This window comes from Sprattus sprattus (genome assembly GCF_963457725.1).
Source record: "Sprattus sprattus genome assembly, chromosome: 2".
Classification (NCBI taxonomy): domain Eukaryota; kingdom Metazoa; phylum Chordata; class Actinopteri; order Clupeiformes; family Clupeidae; genus Sprattus; species Sprattus sprattus.
Window position 1 is genome coordinate 57,114,190 of NC_137921.1, and position 15,007 is coordinate 57,129,196.

The 15,007-nt window shown below is 42.7% G+C and overlaps 1 protein-coding gene across 2 annotated transcripts in view; it reads right to left on the reverse strand.

The window, feature by feature from the left end:
* Nucleotides 1-14,765, reverse strand: part of atp11b (ATPase phospholipid transporting 11B) — a 45,604-nt gene extending 30,839 nt beyond the window's left edge. For both annotated transcript variants that reach the window (XM_080833147.1, XM_080833148.1), the window contains exons 1-9: nucleotides 14,505-14,765; nucleotides 3,713-3,829; nucleotides 3,458-3,547; nucleotides 2,661-2,741; nucleotides 2,099-2,206; nucleotides 1,550-1,678; nucleotides 931-1,034; nucleotides 662-709; nucleotides 120-184 (exon numbers count right to left, since the gene is read on the reverse strand). In XM_080833147.1, the coding sequence (XP_080689273.1) occupies nucleotides 120-184; nucleotides 662-709; nucleotides 931-1,034; nucleotides 1,550-1,678; nucleotides 2,099-2,206; nucleotides 2,661-2,741; nucleotides 3,458-3,547; nucleotides 3,713-3,829; nucleotides 14,505-14,531 (769 nt within the window). In that variant the 5' untranslated portion in view covers nucleotides 14,532-14,765. The remainder of the gene's footprint in view (nucleotides 1-119; nucleotides 185-661; nucleotides 710-930; nucleotides 1,035-1,549; nucleotides 1,679-2,098; nucleotides 2,207-2,660; nucleotides 2,742-3,457; nucleotides 3,548-3,712; nucleotides 3,830-14,504) is intronic.
* Between the last annotated feature and the right edge of the window lie 242 nt (nucleotides 14,766-15,007).

Sequence of the window (15,007 nt, forward strand, 5' to 3'; positions counted from 1 at the left end):
TCATGTATTAATGTATGCTATTCATGTTAAATCAGCCAAACCCTAACAGTAATTAGTCATAGCAGTTGTTATGACACGAGTATGTCACTAGATGAGGGGCTGGGGTGGAATGAGCGTACCAAAGATTTCTTTGGTGTTTTTCAGTCGAGCTCCTCTTAGCAGCAGGTTTTCTGGTCCTAGGGGTCTGAAACAGCAAGCATACATTTGGAAATAAGAAAAAAGTCTGAATGATCATCTGGACACAATGGGTCATTTTTTGGCCCCATTTATGATCTACAATTGACGGAAAGGTTGCCGGCCCAATAGATCTTTGCTTCACACCGAAACTGGGTTTGGAATTTCAGCCACAAGAGTTGCTGGTGAATCATTAATGACCGTCATTATGTTTGAGTCATGGAGTGGAATATTTCACTGGATAGGAAATGAAATGCCAGGGAGAATGATACAGAAACATTATTGTTCCAGTATTTTTCTCCTAGCAATTGTTCAAAACCAGATGCAGATTCTCTGGTAATGTCTATTGGGCTAGCACAAGGCCCCTAAAATAAAAAAATAAAAATCTGTATGACATGTTCAACTTGAATTTTATCTTCGATGTACTACTTTCACATACACTGAGACACAGGGACAGCAGTCTCAACGCTGAAGCCAGCCGTCTTACCTTACGATCTCCTCTCCTTGTTGTGTTACCGTTATTCTCCCAACAAACCTGAAAGACGGAGAAGGGAGGCAGATTGTGCTGAGTAGGAGTTAAATGAGTAATAGAGAAACTGCCACGGCAGGCCACAGTCGCTCCCCTGGCTAAAAATATGACATTCTGACACACAGAAATGTGAGTCTGTGGAAGAGAGCTCCCTCTGCGGCGCGGGCCAGTGAGGGGAGTTGTCAGAATAATGGATGGCCCTTTGTGGCGCCTCTGGCTTGCCATACCTGTACAGGTCGGCCTCGGGCTGCTGGCACTCCACCACCGCCTGCAGGGCCTCCAGTCTGGATACCGACTGGGATACGGCTGTCTCTGGCACTGCATAGTGGGTCTGACACAGACACAGACACAGACACACAGACACACAGACACACAGACACACAGACACACAGACACACAACAAGGTTAGGCCAAATGCTTTTTCTACAGACCAATTCCTCTGACATACTGTCAAGAAAGCTGTTGCAACAGACAACTGCATTCTGAAAAAACACTCATAAACAAGGATTGTATATATAAAAATTAAACTTCATAGGCCTATGTGAAAATGTGCGTAAGAGAATCTGTTGAACCATAAAAGATATTAAGGCTGTTTCAAAAGAAAAACAAAGACTCAAAGGCCTAAAATAAAAAAAGTATAATTAGCCGAATCTCATTCTTTGATTAGAAACAGATAATTAGACACAGCCCTGGGCGAGAGGCAATCCCTTGCCAATGTGTGTAGTGAGATGTGACGCATTCAACAGCACAGAGACAGCCCATTTCAGAGTCGCTCAAATCCTAAGCGGCAGAAACTAAAACTTGTTAAGGCCTACAGAGAGACAGGAAGATTTAAAGGAGCCACACCTTCAGATTGGTCTCCCCATCCAAGCTGGTGGTGGTGATGTGGCAGGTACCCTCCACCCGGTCCGAGGACAATAATGCCAGGTCAGCTGGGAACGTTTCATCTTTGGCTACTCTCACAATGTCCCCCACCTGCAGGACAGAGATGGACAGAATAATGTGGACTGCCAAAATACTGTTATAGTTACAACAGTGTATTAGGTTCATATTGTGTTATGTTTTTCTTATAACTGCTTTCTTTTACTGTGTGACTGCTACATGAATATAAAGCCCTGTCAGTGGGTGAAATATTTAGCCTTGGGTTGAAAACCTTAACTTTCAACAAAATAATCAAATGCAGCACAAACCTAAATAATAATACCATCTGATGGCAACTCACAGGCTGTAGCTGACGGGCAAAGCAGTGTCTCAGTTTTGTATGTGTGTTGACTTTTTACATGACACCCACTAAGATCCCAAGCAGTTAAAGCCCAGCTGCATGAGCCTTGTTCTGATGCATCCTGCCAGTAACAGACACAGCCAGTCCCCTGACAGATGGTGGGAGCGCCTTACTCGTATGTTTTTGGAGCGCGTCTGGACCAGGCTGCCACTGCGGACCACAAACACGGGAGCGCCGTTGACCTCGTTGTCTGCCTTGTGCCGCAGCCAGTCCTCGTAGCCCTGCAGGTGCAGCCAAGCATTAGTGCTGTAAGACTCTGAGTGCAGGAGCGGTGAGCAGGGAGTGGCAGAGCCTGCATCATACTGAACCACCCTCGCTTTCCATTGCCCCTGCTGGACCTACGCCTCCACACTGTTGCAGAGGCATAGGTGACAGTCACAAATGCCACGATACAAAACGTGAATCTTGACTAGCCAGCTATGCAGAATAGTCGGGATCATGTCTTGCCCTCATTTCTTATTCAAATTTCTACTGACTAGTCACTTATGCAAATGATCAACTCGGCAGTGCACCGAACATTTTTGCTGTAGCGCTGCCTTGCAAACAAGGCGCTGTATTCTGAGCTGGGCCGGGTTCACTTCAGTACATAGGTTGCTTCAATATTGCCATTTTCTGGGAATCCCAACATTGCATTCAATAGCTAAAGACCTGAGAAGCTTACTGAGAGCACCTCACCTGTTTGATGGCAGTTACTGTGATGACAAAAAATAGAGGAAGTCCACTTGTTACTGGAGAAGTGGGCGTATCTATCATTAGCTAAGAGACAAAGAAGAGTGAGTGATGAGATTATATGGGAACGGTTGCAACCATATTACACAACAGCACCCACCATGCTTTCACACACTCTGTACATATTCACACACACATGTATTTGCATATAGTGGAGCACAGTGCTCAGAGGAGATTGCAGTGTGCAGACATGGTGACAATGAAGGGCTGGGAGGTGGAGGAGGAAGAGAGGCGTTAGACAGAGCTTAATGCTTCGTGAGCAGCGAGACGAGAACGATCAGTGGGCTCCCTGACGCATCACTCAAGCAGAGCTGCTGTACTGGACTCCTTGAGGGCTCGGCGTGCTCAAGAAAAACAACGGCAGCCCTGCCTGGCATTGCCTCGCCCACACACACACACACACACACACACACACACACACACACACACACACACACACACACACACGCACACGCACACGCACACGCACACGCACACGCACACGCACACGCACACGCACACGCACACGCACACGCACACGCACACACAAACACACGCACACACAAACACACGCACGCACAGTCACATGCTGCATCAAGCAACAGTTAGTCCAGAGAGAGACAGGGAGAAAGAAGGAGAGGGAGGGAGAAAGGGGGGGAGAGTATGTGAAAGAAGGAAGAATACAAGAGAGAGGAGAGCTTACAGAATGAAGGAAGAAGACAAGAGAGAGGCGAGATAAGAGAATAATGGAAGAAGATTCTTACCTGCACGAGGAAGATGATAAGAAAGTAAAAATTGGCTATCCTTCTGAACTGCTCAAACAGGTTCTTGGGCACAAAATTCCAGACAGTGTACTGCAAGGACACAGAGCAGAGTGACCAGGGTGAGAGAGAGGGACAGGCAATAGTAATTTCACACTGGACTCTAACACCAGTCCATGCTGTGGTTTAGAACTGTGAGGCTGGGTGGCCTCAGGATGGGAGTGAGGCGCTGCAGGGGTTGGGTTTCCCAGGCCTTACCTTAGAGGATATGATGCGGTTGTCTGCGAAGCGCTGAGGAACATAATGGCCGTGTTGAGGAAAGCGGTTTGCAATGTAAACCGTCCTGGTGTCACTCTGATGGGGAGGGTCAAAGCCCTGCAGGAGACAGAGAGAGAAAGAGAGAGGGAATAAACAGAACAGAACAGAACAGAACAGAAATGTGAATGATACAGCAACAGAATAGAAGGAAGAGATACAGGCATAAACGAAGAGGAGAAAGAGCATTAAGTGTAAGACAATCCAACCAATGAAGAAAAAGTGGTGTAAATAATGTATTTGTCCAACAAATGGAAATGCGGTTTTCTAAACAAAACTGCAAGGCTACGCTCACTGAACCTTGTTGATGCCTTGCTTGGGGCGAGGGGCATTTCTGCAGAGAGAATGCTAATTTCAAGCGTCTGTGAAATGACCAATTTGGAGCACAAGCCTGGCATGCAAGCTCAATGAGAGCACTCAGGAGGAGCAGTTTGCTTACGATCAGCTTTTAATGGGAGAAGGATGTATGAGGACTGGGACCAACTCTGACCAAATCGCACACTACAGGGGAGCCGAGAGACATCAGCACAAATGACTGTCAGTTGAGCAGGCTGGGAGCCACACAACCCTGTTCTACACAGGAGCAAATGTTGTGATCTGGGGGTGCCAACTTCACAAAGCACTGAGGCAGAAACCCAGCCCAGGAATCCAGCCTGGCACCTGCTTGACAAATCCAACAGGACAGGAGCTCACTTCCAGCTCCTTAAAGCCTGCTTGGTGTTAGACCAGACTACAGAGAGGAATAAACCTCAGAACTAAAGTGCAAATGTCTATTATCTTTAACATTACAATCTTTGGAGGAAGCCAGGCACTAGTATGCACTAGTCACTTAGCCTCACTTAACCTAAAAAGTCAACAAAGACCTTCAGAACCCAACACTTATAGCAAGTTGACATTCTGTGACATGTTTGATGAGAAAAAAAACACAACATGAACAGTAATAGCAAGTCTAACCCTCATCATGTGTCTGAGGATAATCAGATTTAACTCCAATACTTATTCTCTTAATGACTGTCTGGTAGCTACATTAGCCTCTGCAGTTAATAAAAGACTAAACAGCAGCCCTTAGGTTAAGCACATTATGCTAAAGAAATGCCCTGCGACCAGGAGCAGAGTGTATTGGTTGTTGTGGGGCTTAACAGTGATAGAGAGACCTCCTCTATGGCTATGGGAAAAAAAAAAGAGAGTGGAGAGTTGGCCACGTCATCTAGACCCAATGACAACACATGCATTCAATTACAGTCAGGCCTCGCTAGACATTTCTGTTTGCACTGTACACACCATGCCGCCGCATACAATCTGTTGTGTATGCTTCAAAACACACACACACACGCACACACACACACACAAAGATGTTCAGCCACATACCTTCCGTTCATATTCTCTCAAAAATTTGCAAAATGCACTTTTGGCACCCCAGCACAAATGACACCAAACTGGATAAATGTGAAATGTGTTTACTGTTGCTCATAAGAGAGACAGTCAGGATATAACTGCTCCTTTTTCTCAGGGGACAATTACGTCCTTACTGGCAGCTCTTGTGAAATGCATGTAGAGTAAGAGGAAACACATGGCTCCGACACTGTTGCAAACCTGCTTGATTACGGCCAACGCCTCATGTATGCTGCGACTGCGACTAGGGCTGGTCGGTATATCAAAAAAATATCGATATATTCGATGCTATGTAATAGAAGATATAAGAAATAACCATATTTGTAATATGGCGAAAGGCATAATATAGGCTAAATCAGTTCTGGGTTTGTTTGATAAGGAAACATTTGTAACCTATAAAAGGATAAGTAATTCACCTAGCTGAGGCAGGTCTGTGCTGCACTGACAAATAAAGGATTTATGGGGTTCTTTTCGTAGTGCCATTGTGGTAATGATCTTCTTCAGCTGTAGTAGTGTAGTACTTATTGGTGAGCCTATGCAAGAAATAGCCTAGGCTAAAGATTCAAAACGACCTAGCTAGCAACAGCAGACTAGGCATTTATGTGGTCCTTCTAGTCTCAAAATGCTTGAAAAAATGTGTGTTTAAACGCATTCATATCATTTAGTTATAATAATACATATTTATTTAATATATAATATATTTAAAATAGCTAAAACCCAGTCCTGTTTTCACGGTTGTTAGGCCTAGTTAAGTAAGTAAGTAAGACTTTATTTATATAGCACATTTCGTACAAGAGTTGCACTTCAAAGTGCTTTACATAAAATCAATAAAAGCAAGCAGCAGGAGCAATACATGGAGTAAAAGATAAATACAAAATGATCAACATCGTATCAGAACCTGCTGGTCTGATAGGCTTCTTGGATTCCTAAAATCATGATAAAAGGAATAAAAGTAATAAAAGTCTTAAGCTCAGTCGGAACCATAGTGCTGCTTCATTGATTCCGCCTTACCCTGTTAAATATTTGTCCTAGCTATGTTTCCCCGGTGTATCGTATACCACCATTACTGATATGATATGAGTTATTTAGTCGCACCGCCAGGCTGTAACTGTGATTTGAAGTTTTCACCACTTGCCCTGTTAAGAATGAGGAGCTTTTATTTAATTCATGATGTTGGTAAACCAGGTCACACCGCTGTCCCTTGCTTTGCATCACAAAGCCACTCACCTCGCTAGCCTACACGGCTGGTAAGTCTGGTTCTCTTTCACAGTCTCTCTCAATCCCTCAGAGACACACACACACACACACACACACATTTTTTGCTCCATTAAGGCCTTGCTAGGGGGGGGGTGAACTGGTCTAGGAGTATTAACTAGATAATGAATTAAAACGGGAAGTAATAAATCAGGCCAATAAAGAGACAGGTAGGGCTAATGAAAACAGCCCATTAAGGAGAGATCCGGTGGGGCAGACTCAGTCACTTACCATTCCTTAGGGCTAGAGGTCTGAAGCATATCACATGAGAGAGGCACAGTGAGCTCAGTAGACAGGCACTAGGGTGACCAGGTGTCCTGCTTTGCATTATGACCCATTGGCCCGCCTCCTACAAACTGAGATAATGTCCCACATTGTCATTGGTCATTTGGTTTTCAGAAAGAACAACACGGATGTGTGGTTCTACTCACTTGGCTCATGAGCTGCTTAGAGCAGTTACTACTCTATTCAATAGCACAAAGTCGAATGCAGCAACCTAGCTCATGCAAATGCAACACTGTCAAGCGTTTCTAAACGCAGTCAATCAAACTGTGCAGATGTGGGACCAGTGAACTCTTCTGCTACATCACAAAAAACAAACTTCTCAGATATCCACGGGTCAATAACATCAAACTATTTGTCATGTCACAAACGCATGGCAGTTGGAAAAGTTTCAGTTAATTTTATGTTACTTGCTATCCATAAGAATTTGATGCTAGCTAATGTTAGCTGCCTAGCAGCTTATATAAAAGGCATGATAAACATAACTAACGTTACTGACAGTAACGTTATAGCCAACATGAAATTTTCTGTTCTGTTTTTCTGTTTCTCCAATGTTCAAATATGTGCATCTTTACTCGACCATTCACATGGCTAAGTTTTAACTAGCCATCTAGCTAGCTAGCAGTAATTAGGACATCTGCGGCCTAGAAATGGCCTACTTCAGTGTGCCAACAGGCTTTTCTAAGTAGACTATCAGGGACAGGAAGCTGTGTGTATAAACAGAACACCCACTGTCCCTGTCTAACCTAGCTCTATATATATAAAAATGACGTAAAATAATTCTATGAAAGATGATGTAGTTGGATCATCCCACAACAAATTACCAGTTTCAAAGCAGTTTTAGTTGAACGATTAGTGATTGCACCCCTCAAACTCCACCTGAATCATTTTTACATGGTCATTAGTTGGTTAAAACATAAGGCCTGCTTTTTAAACAACGCTTCCTTATGTTGCAGATTTACAGGAAACAGCTACAAGCCTTATGTCCAAGATTAAACAGATGATGGTTGGTCATCGTGAAGCCAAGCTGATGATCCACAAGCGGGGGATGTGAACTAGCAGCACAGAAGAACTGTCATTGTGGATGATTTAAAGTTGTTCTCCACCACAACAAAATATGATGTGAACTTTTACACAGCACTTTTAGTAAAGGACTTTGAGAAGTGATGCCACTGGAAAATAAATGGCAAAAAATGTATTTGTTAACACGGCAATCACACTATTGCTCTTGTTAAGTTTCATTATTTATTTTTTATACACTTTTTTTGGCGTCGCTTCCTTTGGCTTTTGAGATACTGACACCAACTCCGAGATGTCCATCCTGACCCCGTGTAGTGTAAGTGTATAAATGGTTGGACTACACCCTGTTGGTTTTTTCTTTTTAACCAATGCATGGCTGAACGCTCGCCTATTGTGGCGTTAGGTTAAGGCTTTGTATCTGGCTTGTCATCAAAGACTTTCCCAAAACCATTTAAACAAAAAACAAGCCATTAATAACAGTCTATATTTCACCCCATGTTAGCGTTACGTGTACCTACCTGGCTGGTTATGAAAGATTTTCCCAAATCATTAAAACCACTGTTTTCCCGAAATGATTAAACCAAGCCATTAATATATTTCAGCCAGCTGTCATAGCTGGTAACCTAACCAACCGTTTAGCCTATCAGGGAGTTTCCCAAACCATTTACTTACACCATACCTAAGATTTTAACCAACGTCATGGACACTCATCTGCTTCATGCACCATGCAGCAATACAATGGATTATTTACAGCCTGCATTCCAACTGATGTTCTGCTTGTGCAAGGTAAAGTTCAAAGTGATGAGGTCATGTCTGAAATAACAACCCACTTACTTAGTCAAATAGCCATCTAGTCTACCTTTTGTAGGTCCATTTCTGACCCTTGATTTCTTAGTGTAAAAATAAATCAAAGGAAATCAATAAAATATCATTTGCCTATGTATTTATTTGCAAAGATAGTTACCATAATGGTAACCAATCAGCGGTCCATTGAAACCTATGGTCTCACTCGGGATACAGACTACTCATAATTAGGACACATTAAAGACCGCATTTTTAATACTGGTGAAGAGTCAGTCCTAACTGCCTCATATCAACAATACTAGAAATGTACTGTGGTAAGAAGGGTCAACAGCATGTGCATTAGAGCTGCAACAACTAATTGACTAAATCAACTAAAATTTACTATAAAAATAGTTGGCAACTCATTTAATAGTCGATTAGTTGGTAACATCATTAAGCACGTTGGCGCATGCATTAACTATCATAGAAACAAAGGTTCTTTATAGCCTGGAGTAACTAGAGTAGCTTACGTGACAAGACCTAAACATAAAAAAATGACAGGGGTGGGGTTGCATGATGAGAAACATTTCAATCTAGGAGCATATCACCGAACCCTAGCCTTCGTTAAGATGGTCGTCAGCTGCATTGCAATGATGCAGAGTGGACCAGCATCTGCTGTATTTAAAAAAATACAGAACAAATATACAGAATAAATATTGAAAAAAGACATAGAACCTCCCAAACAGCACCCAACCTCCTTATACACTCCAAAAACAGATAATGTATTAAGGAAATGTGATTACCACTCTATTTGCAGGCTAAAAGTCAATTCGGAAGAGGAAGAGCTAGCATCAACTCGATAGGCTTACAACAACTGCAACAAGTTCAAAAGTGTGGATATACTACAGAGGACTTTAAAGGATTTTTAAAACCTGTTTCTGTGCATCTGACCATGTTTAACAGTACCAACAGGTACAGTGCTGTGCAGTAAGTAGCCTAAACCTCTTCAACACCTTAAGGGAAGTGCTAGCCACAGACACAAGCAGCCATGGATGTTAGCCTCCTTGCTAGCACGCCTGCCTCCCATGCCCGAGACTGTGAGTTGGAGTCCAAGGGGGGACTGTGCTTGTACACAATGCAGGTTACACAGGCACAGTTCATACGCAGGTTTCACATGGACAGTTCAATATCCAAGCCATGAATATGGCTTCTGCTCTCACTTCAGGTTAGTACATCACTGACTGCCGCTTTCCACTTAGGTGGATATTCAACTTTAAGTGCTTCTAGTATGTGGAAAAAGTTTGCATGTGTGTGTGTGTGTGTGTGTGTGAGTTGGTATGTCTGTGTTGGTAGGACCCTTATATGTGTACAAAGCTCGGCTCTCTGAGGACAACCTTCATTATGAGGGATCAGGTCTGCCACTTGGGCAGAGCATCCCTGATTAAACATTCATTTTCCAGACGCAGTGTCTGTCTGAGAGCCTCCACTGCCAGTGGCTCCTCATCTGTGGGGAGTTAATGAGGTGGTGATGATAACCCTGGCAGGTACCAGCAGCAGACTGGTGGAGTAACAGCAATCATAACCCTGTAGAGGGTGGCGCTGGGTCAGTGTGGGTGATAAGCACCTGTCAACTGCGGTACTCTACTGGGCACTTGTGTGCTGCACTGGGCCAAAGTGCCACATGGTTTTTTATCTGACTAGTCTACACCGCTTTCTGTCCAACACCCGGGCAGGCACTTTCTGCATGGAGGGAAGCCATACTGCAGCTCAGTGCACCAAGGTCACGTTATCAATCCATTTGGCAGGCACGGACGGAAATGTGCTGGTTTGGTTTTTGCAAAAATACAAATATAATTTCCTGTGTGTATATTTATTATATGTGTATATTATTATTATCATATTTTAGACCACGTTGTAATCACGGAAGTTGTGGTAAGAAAATCCTGTTTTACCATATCGCTATTTAAACTCAAATGCAATTAATTGTTCAGCCATACAAATGACTGTAAGCTACTATTAGATTTACCTTACTTAGTGTCGACTACAGACACGGGTAGAAATATGGACAACCTTGGAAACCCAACAGCTGCAGCCAATCCATGTAATACCATCATATCATCCTCACTTTCCTTGTCACTGCTGCTGTCTAACTTTTCCTGTAATGAAACAGCAGTGCACAGTCCACTTCTCTTTTCATGACTACGTGATCGTGCTGTCGTGCTCCACCAAAGCTTTTTCCTGATCGACTGGTCGGTTGACTGGAGACCTTTTGGTTCACTGCGCCTTAAGGTGTAATACTAGTGAGGTCCAGTCGAATAGGCCTAATCACTCATATCATGGCTGGTTTATTGCTGCAGCTCCATCTTGATTGCTGTGCCATCAGGAAAGGTCAGATGATTCTTGTTTATGAATGAAACCATTTCAGCAAGGCTGCTGTGGACTGGCAATGACCCCTTGCAGTAACAAATGAGATGGGTCTTTTCAGGTGAGGCTGATTCTATATGCGAGGAAGATGTGGGCTAAGCAGCTGGCTGCTTTCCATGTACTGCAGGTAGCAAGAATATTAAGGCAGAGTGCCATCAAAAAAGTCTATAACCTGAGATAGCCTATATTATTTCCAGCCTTATTAAAGTACATTTGCACACATGCACCTTAACATTCGATAAGTGTAAGCTCATTTTATGGATAAAGGATGTCACTTACAACCACAGAAGAACAGTGCACAACCGAGTCGAAATAATGGGCCTTACACTTCTATATGAGTGAACCGCAGATCAGTGAACTTGTGACCAGGTCGATTGACAGAGGAGACCACGACATATTGACGTCAATACAGCACAGTGCAGTACAGTAGAGTTTTCCATGTTACTCCAAAGTCCTTTTATGATAAACAAACAGTCATGGCCACGTTTCTTAAAACAACCATGTGTGTGACGCCTTACTGTGTCCTCTTGGTGCAACCAAAACAACCAAAGGGGAGATCATGTCAGTTCCTCTTTTTTTGCCTCAGACTGTGCTTCTGTGTGTGGGCTTGGCAAGGCTTAGTAATGTGATGCTTCCTCCTGTAGGGCCACTTGTCACTGCCTGCTCCCTTTTAGGAAGAGGTGTAGGCTAGACTAGACTCCTCCCCTTGATCATTCCTTCCAATGTCAAAAAAAGATGTTAATCATACAACTATGTGGAATTTTCAATTCCACCGATGCATTTGGCGGTGTGTCGTTTCTGAAAAACACACTGCTGATTTCAACAATGAAATAAGCAGTTGCCATAACTACACAGCAACTGCTAGTAATATTGAACTAATGCTACCTTAGAAAATAGATTATTTCAAATTAACATTCTCCGCCTAATTTTACTGTGGCCTCAAAAAAAAAAAAAACTTGGAAATGTGGCATGCCATTTTCACAACTATCCCAAAACATGGAGCCTATGGGCCTTTTCCAAACTAGCCCCTACACCCTCCCCCACCCACTTCCACTCCGTTTGTGTGTTCATGTGGAGGGTCTGCCATGAAATGCCATCCCGAACCAATTAGCGGGAGTGGAAGTGGGTTATAAAACCCTCCAACAGCGTTTCTGCATCGATGCAGGCTTCACAGGCATGCGCAACACTTTGTTTCGCGTCCATGCAGCACCTTAACTCTGGCTGCATGGTTGTACTTGTTAATTAAAAAACTAAAACAAGGTTTCAAACAAATCCTTTTAAGAAACCAGCCAGTGACTGTTCCAGTAATGGGTGTAAATGAACAACACATACGACGGACTGATGTAGTCGAACTAGTTTAGCTTGAGTTTGGCTATAAAAATCCAAATATTTGTTTAACAATAACGTTAAACAAGCTTCTAAGGATGCATCAAGTAAAGAGCTATATTAACTGGAGTGTAATTGGATTTTGACTCATGAGGTGAAAGAGCAGGTTATAGCACAAACTCTGTGACACCCGCATGCCAACATGCCAGCTGTAGAGCTCTGCTCCCTTTGAGGACTGTCAAGATGCAAGTCATGAGGGAAACATTTGCAAACTGCACTTAACTTGACTAATCAGATGACAAGGCTTTTTGAACCAAATGATTGTGTGAAGATGACTTTCCCCTTGAAACAGGATCTTGTGGCTGCTATAAACCACTGATTCAAGCAGCACACTGTTCAATCCAGCCATAACATTTGTATAAAGCTGAAAAGGGAACTGGTATATAGTATGTTTGCTTACACTTGTGTGGCGAAAGGAAGACAAATCACCCCCTCCCCCCAGAGCAGTTGCCTCACCCTACATCTATTCTACAGGGTAGCAAACCTACAACCAGACTGCAATGCCAAAGAGCCAGGGTCATATGCCAGTCAGACCACATAATGAACCATAATGAGGGTTCAACTGCAATAGTCACTAAGAACGACAACGTTCACACTGAAAATAGAATAACTAACACGATTCAGTAATACACTTTACATTATTGCAATATGCATGCACATGAAGAATCCACAACACATTCTCTCTGGCTGTCATCTTCTGCAGGTCATAAAATGTTCAGTTTTTCAAAACCACATCTCAGCAGGGGGTTGCCGCGTGTACTTCCGGAAACATGTCAACCTTTCTTTTTCAGTCAGAGAGACCGCCATCTCTACTGAAATAAGAAACCGGCAGTTACCTAAGGAGGTCGGTGATATGCGATATGAATGGAGCTGTTCTTCTCATGTCAGTTAAACACAACTCTTCTCTCAGAACGGTCCATTGATGCATTCCATATGTACTGCATTATGTAGATTCAACACTTCAACTCAATTTCAAGGTAGAGGGATAAAAAGCTTGGACAAACAAAATACCGGATCGATGCAGGTCATATTGAAACACAACATTAGCATAATATGCATATTCGCAAAATACGCTTTGGTGCAATTCAGTATCGTCAACTCAAGTTTATTTGGGGTTATTCCAAGTACGTGGTTTAGTGACTAACTTGGAGTAAGTCAACTCAGAGTTAGTGAAAAACCAAATAGAAGACAAAACAAAGCCATAGGGCTCTCTTTTTATGAAGTAAACTACTTCCTCCTGAATTTACCGACATTTTTCTCTAAACCAGGTACTTCTTAGAATATCCCTCTGATGTAAATAGTACATGGTAATAATTAGCTTATCAATTGATACTTGCTCTTCTTACTGGATAACAATTATTATTATTATTTATTCCTATTATTAAAAAATAGTTTTCTCACAAGTTTTGACGTTACAAACTGGCCATCTCCATTGTTATTGTGCTGTGTAGGGTTACTGTTCACTCCTTTCTCAATGCTACGGTGGCAACGGTTCGTTTATGTTAGCTATCGATAGGTAGCCACACAGACATAGGAAGACCTTAGCCAGGTAACGTTAGCTACAGTTGACTTCAAGCAGCTTGCTCGACAAAGCAAAACAACTCTCAAACCTGCCAACCTAGTAGGAATATTCTACACTATGGGCCTTACAAACTTCATTACCTTTCAATAAAACGACATACTTCATTACCTTTCAATAAAACTACATACTTTAGTAATTGTTGTAATAAGTTTACAAAATTACATTAATTTAGGAGCTTAGCGAATCCAGACACGTTACGTTACAGAGGTAGGCAGCAGTAACTTAAGTTAGACATTAGCAACTCACTAGTATCATCGTTCGCCAAGTTACCCTGCCAGTAAAGCTTCGTCAAAGTCATAAACATAGGGGAAGACCAAAGCACATATATATTACTCTTGCAACGAGCTAATAAATACAGAAATAGTTGATTTACATTAGCTAGCTTATTAAGCTATGTTACTATGCAAGCTGCGTTATTTTGGGTCAAGAGACGAAAACCTACCCTAACAGTTTACAACTAAACGAGCTGACTTGCCACGATGCATTGACATTACTCAGTGACAATAAAGGTAGTTTCAGTATCTACACTCTTTCAAACAAGTGAAAACAACCACCATACTGTCTGTCAAAGTGAATGGCTCACTAACGTCATGCCAAGACTGTTCAGCTTACCAGCTGTTGCCGTATCCAACGTAGCATCCTTGCAGAATTTCCTCAAACGCAGGTAGCTAGCTAGCTTAAGCGTGCTAGCAAAGTTGGCTAGCTTTTCTGACAAAATCTCTTGAACCATTAATATTCCTCCCCATAGACAATCCCTTCTATGTGCATCATACAACGCATCCAATTCGCATGTATGCGTCATAAAAACAACGATCTCTCTCCATCACACACAAATTATCCCCCCACTTTTTGTATATAAACTGACTGATGTTTTAATTACTAAACCAACAGCCGCTCCGCTGCCACTGTACCCGTCTACATTCTCCGTTGGTTTTGGTCTGGCGAGCGGCTTCATCTACTGCCACCCTTCAACATCCAGGAAGTGACGACGAAAAGTTGTCTGATTGTGGAAAGGCTGGCTTGAAGTCGTATGTCACAAGTGTTTTGGGAATTCCTCATCGTGCTATGAATTATTGATTTTGGCTGAATTGGTGACTTTTACAGTGGCTTGCTGT